This window comes from Gadus morhua, chromosome 20, assembly GCF_902167405.1.
Source record: "Gadus morhua chromosome 20, gadMor3.0, whole genome shotgun sequence".
NCBI lineage: Eukaryota > Metazoa > Chordata > Actinopteri > Gadiformes > Gadidae > Gadus > Gadus morhua.
Window position 1 is genome coordinate 12975498 of NC_044067.1, and position 13099 is coordinate 12988596.

At 39.3% G+C, this 13099-nt stretch overlaps 1 protein-coding gene across 4 annotated transcripts; it reads left to right on the plus strand.

Moving 5' to 3' along the window:
* The first annotated feature begins 3163 nt into the window (after nt 1-3163).
* LOC115533581 (LIM and senescent cell antigen-like-containing domain protein 1) lies at nt 3164-13071 on the plus strand. Of its 4 annotated transcripts, none has more exons than XM_030344142.1 (11): nt 3164-3574; nt 8304-8463; nt 8713-8779; nt 8921-9041; nt 9143-9292; nt 9549-9699; nt 10471-10563; nt 10758-10806; nt 10972-11047; nt 11246-11430; nt 12096-13071. In XM_030344142.1, exons 1-10 carry the CDS (start codon nt 3474-3476, stop codon nt 11388-11390), a joined length of 1113 nt encoding a protein of 370 aa, XP_030200002.1. In that variant the 5' UTR covers nt 3164-3473; the 3' UTR covers nt 11391-11430; nt 12096-13071. The 4 variants fall into 4 exon arrangements, with proteins under 4 accessions (XP_030200002.1, XP_030200003.1, XP_030200000.1 ...); XM_030344140.1 differs by lacking the exon at nt 3164-3574 and adding an exon at nt 6180-6711; XM_030344143.1 differs by lacking the exon at nt 11246-11430 and having other exon boundaries at nt 3165-3574.
* The last annotated feature ends 28 nt before the right edge of the window (nt 13072-13099 follow it).

The window sequence follows — 13099 nt, forward strand, 5'->3', positions numbered from 1 at the left end:
GGAAAAAGCAAATTGATATTGACTAAATTACCCATATCATTTTCTTTCTCCGGCATAGGCCTATCTACCTTTTTGAGAAAAAACGGGTTGCTTATGGCCGGCTGATTATCTCGTGTCTACTATTTTCGTGTGTAACGTGTGTTTACATAGAAAAACTAGTAAATGCGTTTCCTGCAGAAAATGCGGTGAGTGCTGTAGCACAAAGTAAGGTGTTCCGATATCCATACTTCCATGAGTACACTTAGGCCCCGTCCACACAAAGCCGAAACAGGCGAAACCGTTACGGTTCCGATCTATCCGGTTTCGGAGTATCTCCGTAAAGACGGAGTCAAGCGAAACCGGGTAGATCTGTAGAAACGCTGTAGTACACATTCCAGGCCCATAAGGGGCGCTGCTTCTGCTACAGAAATCTTTGTTGTTGTGAGTTCTGAGACTCTGCGGGCTTAACAGTCATTGGCTAGAGGGTCGAGGGGTGGGGCAATGACGTCATGGTTTACGATTTCAGTCGGTTTCAGGTGTCCACACGAATCCAAAACGAAACCAGGTAGATTTGAAACCACCTCCGAGGGTGGTTTCAGAAGTTTGCGGTTTCGGTCAGCGGATTCGCCGGCTTCGTGTGGACGGAAGGCCGAACCGTACAAGACCTTTGCGGTTTCGCCATGAAATCGGCTTCGTGTGGACGGGGCCTTAAACGTATCGCTACTGCCGCCGCGGCTCCTCCCCCGCAATAAAGATCCTGCTTTGAACGGTGAACTCTTTACGCATAGTAGAAAAAGCTATTAAAACTACAAAATGACTTCATTAATGCAGGCTATGTGGAAAATGCGCCGACGTTGAATCAGCCTGGCTCCGCCTCTTCCGCTACGTAGCTAAGATTGCTGCCGTTGAGTATGAAAAGTGTACATCAATCCACCGTTTTGAGTGTGCAATCAGGGTCCTTTCAGTACACTACTTTTCGCCCCGATCTTAAGTGGAAAACCCTGCGTACTCAAACTTCTAGTATTAGTTGTAATACGGGGTTGGAACGTTCTGTATGTAACCTAGGCAACGAGTAGCGGAAGCCATTAAAGGAACAGAGTTCATACCATGCAGTCACGTCTCTACAAGTCTCCTTGATATTTTAATATATGTTGCAAGGCCAACGGAACAGAACTAAGTATAGTGAGTGCGGATAGTATGGATATTGGAAAACAGCAATGAAGAAACGTTAAATGGTGCAAAGCATTGCTAAAAATGCAGAAATTTAAGAGGAATTGAACTGAAGAATCTTAAATGGCCGAAATTGTATGTACTCCAGCCGAGCAAGTCAGGGTTTTTTTTCACAGTTGAATATTACCTCCCACTTGCCCACTCCCCTCCAATCAGAGCATAGCTACGATTTTGTGGACCAGCGGACGAGCAGCTCCGGCGGGGGTAACTCGGCAGTAGCTCAACTCCGGGAGTACAATCCCTTTCTCTGCCAGACTTGTGGCCGTGATATTAGATATAATATTATTTAAATACTCATTCATAGTATTATTATTATATTATATTATATTATATTATATTATATTATATTATATTATATTATGTTATATTATATTATATTATATTATATTATATTATATTATATTATATTATAAAGAGCTCAAGGAGTAAGCAAACGGCAACAATCCCTTCTCCATGCTGTGGTTCACTCTGACAGCTCATTGGTCAATGGGCAGCAGCTCATTTGCATTAAAGCTACAGACACCAGAAACAGCGCATTCTGAAGGGACTGAAACAGAGTGGAATAGCGGTAGGCGAGATATTTTCCTAAAAGCTATTTCCAGCAAACAGCTTAAAAAACTCATATACTATGTTTACTTGTTGAGAAAATACCATAATATTTCTCCTTTAACATCAAATAAATAGGTGTCACGTGGTCATTATTACCCAAATTGTTTTTATGTTTTTAATTTTTTTTTTTTTTTTTATTGTTAAGCAGTTTAAAATATCTTCTTATATATTTTCTTAATTCATTCTTGCTATAAGTTTTGGTTGCTAGTTTTCGTTAAATAATATTTTTGCGTCCCCACTACCGCCACTAGAGGCCAACAAAGTATAGGCTATAGATTCCTCTCAAACTTTTTTGAGTGGTTAAGTTGTATGCATAGGCCTAGAAAGAAAATAGAAATTCAGGATAATCATTGCAATAAATGGATACATTACACAAAACGCATCAAATAAAATAGAGAAAGATATTGGCAAAGTATCAATTGAAAATAGGGAATTATACAAATTGGTTATCAAGTTGACAGGAGTTTCAGTGTAAAGACAATTTAACATTTTTAGGATATTTTACAATTTTCACCGTTGCACAAGGTCTTAAATAAAGTGAGATGGACCAGGAGCTTGGGTGAGTGTTTGGCTAGTGCTTCTTAGCAGACGGTGTCAAGGCTGCACAGCATCAAACCTGATGCTGTGTGGGATGGGTGGCGTTGCCAAGAACATCCGTCTTGGACTTATACTGCGTGAAGTGGTACGCCTTCGTCGATTCCGATGGATATCTTGTTTATCTGTGCCAGCATACACATCGTAGTAGCCACATATTTTTTAATCGCTCAAATAATTATTATTTTTTGTTTTAATCATAAACTCCTGAAGATGTTCTTGATTTAGTCAAAAAGATTAAGATCCGTGACCATGTGCAGAGGGTTTATTTTTGGGGTAGAGAAATATTAAACAAACATTAAGTTCACTCTTGTTGTTTAAAGTGAACCTCCGATATCAATGAACACAAATAAGTGGGTCATCTACAACAAAGAGCAGAGACACTATTTTTAAGTTCTTCCTTACAAAAGCTTTTTGTGTAAGCCTACTCTTGCTATAAAATATATAGATGTATAGATATTGTTGAGAATAATTTGTTGTGCAACAGTCTGAAATTAAAGGCTGCTAAGTATTTCACTGAAGCCTTATTCAACAGAAAGCTCCAAGTTGCAGTAACAGTCTTTTCATTATTTCTTTGTGGGAAGAAACCCACTGTACCTCTACCTGTCGTGAGAGGAAGGGAGGGGCAAAGCTCTGAGGTATGCTGACAAGGAGCCACACCTCAGTGTGTGTTTGTGTGAGTGTGTGTGTGTGTGTGTGTGTGTGTGTGTGTGTGTGTGTGTGTGTGTGTGTGTGTGTGTGTGTGTGTGTGTGTGTGTGTGTGTGTGTGTGTGTGTGTGTGTGTCCGACCTCTGGCTTTGTGCCCTGGAGGTGTGCTGGAGTATGTGTGAGGAGATAGTGAACGAGAGGTAGTTGAACACTGGCTGCCATTGTAAGAGCAAGCGAGTGGAGACCCGTCTCCTACGCTGGACTGTTGGTCAAGGAGCTGTCTTGCCCATCAAGTGTTTCTCTGCGCTGGGAATCATCTATCATCGGCAGTGACAAAAGTATTCTTACCAAGAGGAAAAAAGAAAGGAAGCCGGTGAGACGGGAAGAAAGGGTGTGTTGGCAGATAAAGAGAGATGAACGCTCTTCAGTTGAAGGAACTGTCCAACTCACATCTCTACAGACGCAGACAGGAGAGGCCGGACAGCAATGGCATTTTGTCTAGACACAGCCTTGGGTAAGACCACCTCCTTCCCTCATACACAGAAAAATATATAAAGCGTACCGATTTAAGTGAGGTTAATGGAATAGTACACATAGTAGAATAGTAGTAGTGTGTGTGTGTGTGTTTGTGTGTCCTGTGTGGATGTGTGGGTCTGTGTGTGTGTTTTATGTGGATGAAACATGCGCATGCATGTCAGTGAATACATGGATGTTGCAATGTGAGGAATGCAGAAAGAGACCTAAAAGACAGATAAAAACGTGCTCAGAAAACAGACTGCATCTCTATCCTAGCAAAAAATATTTGACAGAAACACAAGTGTATGGTGTGTATCTTTTTAGCTTAAAAACAATTCTGGAAATCTAGATTTTTTAACATTTTTATCAAGGAAAATGTGTGCATATATGCACATGCATGTGGGTGGGTGTGTGGGTGTGCTCACAAAGTATTGCTCCGGAGACAACATGTTTTCGGCCCAAGCAACCGATTATGTTGCTATAGCTACTGTTGACACAGCGTGGATGCATGAAAGGGGGATTGTTTGCTGCAAGTTATGCCTTTGGTTGTCTAGCACTGACTGAGTATACATTGGAGGGTCAGGGTTACACGTCAAAAGAATAATTATTTTCTATTTTTGTGCTACCCTGAATAAAACCATTGCTTTATATATATATATATATATATAAATCATTCTTGGATATGAATTATACGAAAGTTATATGACTTCAAATGATTATTATTATTTATTGTTAAATACAGTTTAGCCTAGAATATGAATAGCTTCCATAGTTATGCTGTGTAAATGACACCCAATTTTACTTTGTTTCTTCAGACCCACAAAAATAAAAGTAAAACAAAGTTAGCATTAATATCTGGTGTCTCAAACCCAAACCCTAATAGGCTGATTATATTTATTAAAACAATACTGTGGTTCTCAAAACTTGTTAATTAGAACACAATTAAATGTTTACATTTAACGTAACTTTACGGAAGGCAATTAGTAAGGAATTAAGTGTTCTGCTCTGGATTCATTCAACCTATCATTCTGAGAACACAGAATTTAGGACAATAACGTGACTCTCCTTTCAACATGTTAACTGACACTGCAAACAAATATAAGTAGATTCCATTGGAAACAAACTAAGTAAAAAGACAGTGGAACAACTGCAGACCATGTTGGGCAACAAACTTTCAGCCATTTCGATGTAACTCGGTGCTAATGCAAGTCACTTACATTCGATTCAAATCAATACTACCTTTCTATTACACCCCTATTTTTAAGTACGTCTTCCTGCCTTTGTCTCAATTTATGTTTTCAATGGACCAAAACTCTCCTTTATACTCTTGTCCCTACTTTCAACACATTATTATCTAAAGGCGTGCCTTGTGTGTGTTTCCTGTTTTGTTCCTGCCCTTGCCCCATGTCAATCAACTAAACTTCCTCTGGATTTGAGATTTTTCTTTTGCTATAGATCTCAAAAGGTATCTGATAAGCACGTTGTATGATCACAGCTGCTGTGGGTGTGTATACTGTGAGTGCATACTTCAGAAATTATAAAATCGAAACATGCTGCCCAGAAAATAAAATGGGAGTCTGAAAATGTTTATTTTAAAAACAACATAAACCAAACACAGGAAATACTGATATATTACGTGAAAATATGCATATTTCATTGTTCATGTAATTTGTCTCTATGTGTCATGTGTTTGTGATTGTGATTAGAGCCTAACCTCAATGAGACTTCCTGAATAAATGATGGTCAAATAAATAAATAACTTTAGGAATAATAGCTATTGATGAAGGTTTTTGGATTGGGGTCTTCACAAAGGGATTCAATCGGAAAATAATCCTCAACTCTTTGCCCTATCAGTTTGCTTCCTTATGTTTCAGGCTTTCAGAAGGTGTTTAAATTGTGTGTGGACATTTCCTCACACAATGCAGGTCAGCCCAGCACTGAAAACAACAGCTGACAGCACCTAGTTTGGTAGTTTGGAGTTGAGGCTACACTGACGTCTATTTGCGGAATGGCCATGCAGAGGCCTCAAATGCCAAAGGAAGCAATACACACACAACCACACACACCCCCACTAACACACACACACACACATGCCCACCCACAAATACAGGAATATAATCAAGTGTTTTAGACTTTAATAAATATCAAGCTTCAGCCTCTCACATTGTGCACCTCCAAAGCCTTTTGAAAGATCAGTGGTGTCAAGTTGCTTCTAACTTTCTTGTCCTCAGTTGCATTAGACAACCTTTTTGATTTATTACCACAGCCTTTTTGAAATAAAGCAACACCAACATTAACTTTCCCCATTATACACTACTGGTATTGGCCTCTATTCATGAGACCCAATATGAACATTACTAAATCACATTAAGCAGATGAGTTTATCCAAGGTGAGGTTACAGGTAAGTTGAATCATACGGTCATGTGTGTGTGTGTGTGTGTGTGTGTGTGTGTGTGTGTCTGTGTGTGTGTGTGTGTGTGTGTGTGTGTGTGTGTGGGGGGGGGGGGGGGGGGGTACAGGGGACCCTCTGGCGTCAGGGATGAGTAACCTACCCAAGAATAGCTTGTATGTGTGTGACACGAGGGGTGGTCCAGTGGGTGAGATGCGGGGGGGAGGGGGAGTGAGGAAGTCATGGAGAGGGATTTGTCTGAGTCTGAGAGAGGGGACGGCTGAAGACTAAAGCAGAGAGAGCGAGGGGATACGGCAGAGTTGGAAGCGACAAACTGGAAAGCTACAGCTCCCCTAGTACTACCACTTCTACCCTTTTGTGGTGGATTTGACATTATCTCCAGCCTGTTCCAGAGATAAAGCTAATGTTGGTTGATGGGCAGGACCACAGAGTCAGACACAAAGTGGATTGAACCGACCGGCTGAACTGATAGATCCCATTAGGCTAGCTCTGCTCTTTATCGGCTCCGGTGGATTACAATATTCAAGATGAATGGCCGTACCCTGCCCCCGCTGATACCTGAAGATGGGGAGTATCCGGACCCCCCTCGTCGGGGGGTGGACGAGGAGCCGGGGGGCCTCCGCTTTGGGGACAGTGGAGAAGCAGAGGTGCCTGTTTCCAAGGCCCAGAGACGGAAGAGTGACGTTAAAGTGTACAAAGAGTTCTGTGACTTTTACGCCCGCTTGTAAGTGATCACGTGAGAAGATTAATCCAGAGACTGTTTGCTGTAATAAGAGTGTGTGCCAGTGTGCATGCGTGCTTGTGCGCACACGCGCGCGTGTGTGTTTGTGTATGTGTGCGTGTGTGTGTGTGTGGGTGTGTGTGTGTGTGGGTCTGACTGTGTGTCTGTGTGTGTGTGTTTGTGTGTGTGCTCATGTGAGTGTGTGTACGTCTACATGTGCGTCTGCAAGGCTGAAAACACAATGGATTCGCATTCCGTTTGTGTTGGTTTGCCTGTATTAAGAATAAATGATTGGTTAGTTTAGTGAGTCTTTAAAAAATATATGCTTTATGTAGTGACTAATCATCATTAACCTTTACCTTATCAAGTTAATCATTAATAAATTCTTATTTACAATAACGGCCTGGCAAGAGGCAAAAAGAAATCCTTGTGGAGGTATTTTTTTATTTTTGGAGATCGGACACACATTTTGCAATCCTTCTTGACCAACCTCAGTCACACATTAGTCATATCCATATTTAGGTTTCTTTATTGATACTGGGGAAAATTGTTACTGTTACAATTGCTCATCTCAAGTTAATAGAAGAAAGAGAAGAGGATAAATGTAAGAGAAAAATAGAAACCAAAAAAATCCAGGCAATACAAATATAACAAAAACAATTATCAATTCTTCCAAAAATTTATGAGAACGATTCCATAAGTACAAAAAATGTGAGGATAAGGTATGCATGCACAATATATTTACAGAAAATATAAAATATAGGGAAGAAGATCAGAAATGCTTTTCGGCTGTTTCTGGCAGTACTTGGTTTATTTGTGCCAGAAAGAATTCCAACATGCTTCTTGCTGTAGGTGTGACTCGTCAAAGTTAGGTTGCTGTGTATGTGCAGGAATAGCTATTAGCTGCCACTCAGCTGCTTCCTGGTCAATGTCATGGAAGGTGCAGTGAAGTCTATTTCAGTGCCGAGACAGACGGTATGCAAGGTGAAGTAGGCCAAGTATGTCTGCATTGGAGGTGTATAGACCAGAGCACACTTGGGGTATATATATATATATGTATATATATATATATATATATAAATATAACGTCCTTTCCCCCCAAGTGCTTTCACTTGAGGAATGATTCAACTTTATTTATCGATTACTCACCACTTTTTGAACAAAGTTTCTGACATTTGTCTGTGACCTGCTGGTCCAGCAACCGGGGTAATTGGGAGTATCTGTACTCAAAAACCCTGTGAGACAGTTGTTGTGTTCAGGTCCAAATGATATGAGGTTCCCACGATCTGTTACCTCGATATCATTTTGTTTTATACATAAAGATCAGCATTTTGCATAGAAACAACTACCTTAGCCAATCATTCATCAATGTTGGGATTACAACCTCTGAAGTGCCAGGATGGTAGAAAGCAAGATTGAAATGAAAGAAAAAAGTCTAATAACATGTATTTTTGTTATGCTTCATAATACCTCAGCTCAATTTGATTCACCTCTCTTCACATATCCTCTCATATTCTTGAGAGGATTTTAACTCGTTTTTTACTTCTCCTCTCTCCTCATCTCTCTTATGTTCTCTTCCCTTCTCTTCCCTTCAGTAACATGGCGAATGCCCTGGCGAACGCCATGTGTGAGCGCTGCAAGGGGACCTTCGCTCCGGCCGAGAAGATAGTGAACAGCAATGGGGAACTTTACCATGAGCAGTGTTTTGTCTGTGCTCAATGTTTCCAGCAGTTCCCAGAGGGACTTTTCTACGAGGTGAGGTCTCCATCTATCCAACTATCTGTCTGTCTATGAAGTTTATGCCCATTATGTTTAAGATGGAAGTATGGTTCCTACATGTTCACTGAGTTAGCCATAACTTAGTTATGCTTCAGTACAATCGTCATGCAAGCAGACAAACCATAAACAGTATAATCATCATTAACCAAAGGCATAAACTGCCTGATGCCAATATGTTTAAATGCATTGTTTTATCTCAAATTGAGCATGTTTTTATTTTTGCAGTTTGAAGGCAGAAAATACTGTGAGCATGACTTTCAGATGTTATTCGCTCCATGCTGTCACCAATGTGGTGGGTAAAAGATTTCTACTATTATGTTATGATGCTGGATCATAACCGCTGTCTTTAATAATTCTTACATGCACACTTCTAACTTCTTCTAATTCCAAACTATTTACAATAAAATAATAAATAGAAATATTCATCTCTCAGGCGAGTTCATTATTGGCCGTGTCATCAAGGCTATGAACAACAGCTGGCACCCAGACTGTTTCTGCTGTGACATCTGTCAAGATGTGCTTGCTGATGTGGGCTTTGTCAAGAATGCTGGTCGGTATGTATGCAGACTGATGCACACACACTCTAGATGTGTGGACACTCCTGTCCCTACTCAAATCATCATTTATTTACTTTCTTTTTCACTCCTGCCATCAGGCACTTGTGTCGTCCGTGCCACAACCGTGAGAAGGCCCGTGGGATGGGCAAGTACATGTGTCAGAAGTGTCATGCCATCATCGAGGAGAAGCCACTTCTCTTCAAAAATGACTCCTACCACCCTGATCATTTCAGCTGCAACAATTGCGGGTGCAGCTCGCAACACACACACATACATACTGCCCACCTCCTGACAGACAAAGAACGTCTGTTGTAGTTCTACATCAAATAGGATTTGAACATTGTAGTGGACAATATTACATATTGGCTTCATTTAACCACAACCAAATGTATCCAGACATAACACATGTGTGTCAAGATTTGATAACAGTAGAATAAATATAAGCAAAGTTTTGCACAACTATAAATATAATTTTTTTTCCTAACTGGTTCTTCTACTTTTTAGGAAGGAGTTAACATCGGATGCCAGGGAGTTGAAGGGCGAGCTGTACTGCCTTCCCTGCCATGACAAGATGGGGGTCCCAATCTGTGGAGCCTGCCGCAGACCGATCGAGGGCCGTGTGGTCAACGCAATGGGCAAACAATGGCATGTGGAGGTATGCTAAGGGAAAGAAGCTACCCTATTAATGAGTTTCTTTATCATTATTTATGCAATTTATACAAATCCTAACTTTTCTATGTGTCAGATGTAATCTGCTATTAGCTCTGGTAGTAATTTGCTTCATAAAATGTAATGAAAGTCAGTTCATTAGTCATTAATCAACATAAAAAGAACCAACATGTAGGCTTATATAGGTTGACAAGACTAAGCTAAAGTTCTTAAGGACAAACAGCTGTTCATGAATATAGCCTTCGAATATATGCCCAACAGAAAACATGGGACATTTTTGCGTTTGTAGAGAACAAAGAATGACGTGATGACACTGGTTCCCTCTGGTGGAGGGATAGAGACAGAATGACTTTCATAGATAAAATGAGGAAGAAAAAACATTTTTGGCGCATGCATCGCATTTTCTACTTCCTTGTGGTTACAAAAATCTCCTACTGGTATTGAACCTCTAGTCCCGAACACACCATAATGTGTGTTCTTAATGTTTGAATGATCTTATAATCTTATTGTCAGAAATATTCCCTGTTGCCCTCATGTTACTCTCTTGACCTTAGTTTGCCCATTGTCGCACGTTTTCTTCACCCTCTTCACACCTGTCTTTTATTAAGTTCGAAACAAAGTTTCCAAAGTAGGAAAGTTTTCAAAGTTTCCTATAAAAAATAATTCAAAAGGACAAACTATGTGGAGGCTAAAATAACCAGGAACACTTCTGGGAATTTAGGCTAATTATTTGAGCATGGCTTGTTTTTTGTTCCAGCATTTTGTGTGTGCCAAGTGTGAGAAACCTTTCCTGGGGCATCGCCATTATGAACGCAAAGGCCTGGCATACTGCGAGGTCCACTACAACCAGGTAATTTCCAGAATAAGGCCCCACTCTATGGTGGGATACATTTCCAAATGTAGGTGATATGATTCCTTTTAATGGAAGTAATTTCCAGCCTGCGATTTAAGGCAGTTTTAAGATTTGTGTGTTTTTCTTTTGATTACAGTACTTTGTATTAAGACTTTAAGTATGGCCTTCTGCATTGTTTATCCTTTCTTCAGCTGTTTGGGGATGTTTGCTACCACTGTAACCGTGTCATTGAGGGAGATGGTAGGTACACTCAAATGTGTTAGTAATTTTGTTTTTATGTATGCATGTATACACTTGGGTGTGCATATAAAGGCCATATACAGTATATATATATATATATATATATATATATATATATATATATATATAAATTAATGCAAGAATATGTGCTCCTCCATGATTTAGTGGTGTCGGCCCTAAACAAAGCCTGGTGTATCAACTGTTTCTCCTGTTCCACCTGCAACACCAAGCTCACTCTCAAGTAAGTCTGTCAACATTATGATCTGTAGCGTTCTGCCACATCCTCATCAATGTGCTTCCTCATTGCCTCCTTATCCTTCTTCCCCTCTGCATGACTTTCATTTCTTCTGCTTTATTCTCTTCCCTTCATGTGCTTTTTGCTTATCTAAACATCTTCTCTTTCAACTCCCTTTTCATGCTGGCTTCTGGGTTCTGGCAGAGATAAATTTGTAGAGGTGGATCTGAAACCAGTATGTAAGCGCTGCTATGATCGAATGCCAGAAGACATGAGATACCGGTTGTCCAGGACCGAGCACAACTCCAAAGACAAGAAGAAAAAGTTATTCATCCCCATTTGCCTCTAATTATTTCACCATCCATCTCTGCTTGATTCCATGTGCTTTGGTTAGTCTCAATCTTTATTTTCTTCCATTAATTTCATCTTGATTGTTTCAATGTAATTATGCTGCTCTTTATACTGCAAAATATGGCGTACTCACTTTCCTTTAGACTTGAAATAAGGAGTATGGTATTATAGAATGTATAATGTAGTTAATGGTTGTAATAAGACACATTCATTATAAAAATAGTTTGGGGTAATACTTTATTATTTATTTTTCTAACCAAATAACAGATTGTCAAGAATTTGACTACATCTCTTTGTATCACAATTTCCTCTGCTTTACAAACAGGGGCATAGGCCCATTCACTGTATCTATTTCTCCAACCCTGGATTTCTGGATGATCGGTGCACGATGAAGCCTTCATCACTTCTGTTTGATCTTCTATGAGTGTATGCTTAGAAGAGCAACCCTTATGCACCCACTCTCTGTTGCAAATTTGGTCTTTGGCAAAAAGATCATATGATAATGCTGTTACACTCAGTTTTTATATACAACCGTTTTTCTTATGATATTAACAATATTATATTTCCAAAAATAAATAATAAATACTGGTAAGTAATGGTAAGTAAATAATACAGATATTTTACCTGCATGAGACATGTTTTGGAGAAGATAGTGACAACGCCTTTTTATTTTATTTCCTTCTTGTGTCTTTTCTTTCTGAAGGAACAAGTTTGTGGAGTTTGACATGAAACCAGTGTGTAAAAAGTGTTACCAGAAGTTTCCCCTTGAGCTGAAGAAAAGACTCAAGAAGCTTTCAGAACCTATGCCACGGAAGTAATCATGAATATGTGTATTTCATATTGTAACTAGGATATTATTTTAGAAGTTTGCCCGCAAATGATGGAGCAATTGTTGTAATTAGTAGTATTGTTTTGCCCTAAAGTATTTACATGTCTGAAACAGATCCCACACTGGCAGATGGATTTAAAGCGTTGCCCACTACCTCATATTTTATTATTATAATTGGGCAAATTTCATGTTTGAAATAAGCTGAACAGCACTGTTAAAACTGTCCCTTGCTCAAAAATGCAATCCAGTTTATACCAGTTTATCAATCCAATTACCGTAATTAACTAATTTAATTGTCTAAATCCTGGAAATGACATTGCTGGATAATAAATATAAAAAATTATTACACTTACAAAATGCTAAGCATACTGATCTTGAAAGTTTATTTGTTTTAACAATGTCTTCACAATTGATTAACTTTAACTCTAATCACACCAACCATTGTCCGGGTTTTTTGTAAGCTTGTGTCATGATCACCATGAGTGCAACAAAAGATCTACTTGAGGGGTTATGCTGAATTCCTCAGGGATGGCTTTCTCATCAGGATACACTGTAACCATTTCACTGCAGCATCAATATTCTGTAATAAATGAAAACTTTTGAAGTAATTTAAAGAACACATTCCAATGTTGTTATACAGGACATATAGCATTGTGAATGTTAGTTGTAATAAAACGATTGTTGACTCATCAAATTGTAAATCCCGCATTTTTTCACTACAATCTATTTTAGCTCTATTTATATTTATACACACATTGCTGGCCTATTAATGGTTTAATGGGCAGTGTGTCTGTTGGCATCTCACAAGAGATTTTTGTTGGAAAATAAACATTTTCTTTATGCTATTGTATTCAGCTTCTTCTTTGTTACTCTTGAAG

Excerpts from the sequence above, each read along its gene's own strand:
- LOC115533581 (XM_030344140.1), top strand. The coding sequence starts at position 6,515 with ATGAATGGCCGTACCCTGCCCCCGCTGATACCTGAAGATGGGGAGTAT. Across the intron at positions 6,712-8,303 it reads TGTGACTTTTACGCCCGCTT|TAACATGGCGAATGCCCTGG; the intron begins GTAAGTGATCAC and ends TCTTCCCTTCAG. Across the intron at positions 9,700-10,470 it reads GCAAACAATGGCATGTGGAG|CATTTTGTGTGTGCCAAGTG; the intron begins GTATGCTAAGGG and ends TTTTTGTTCCAG.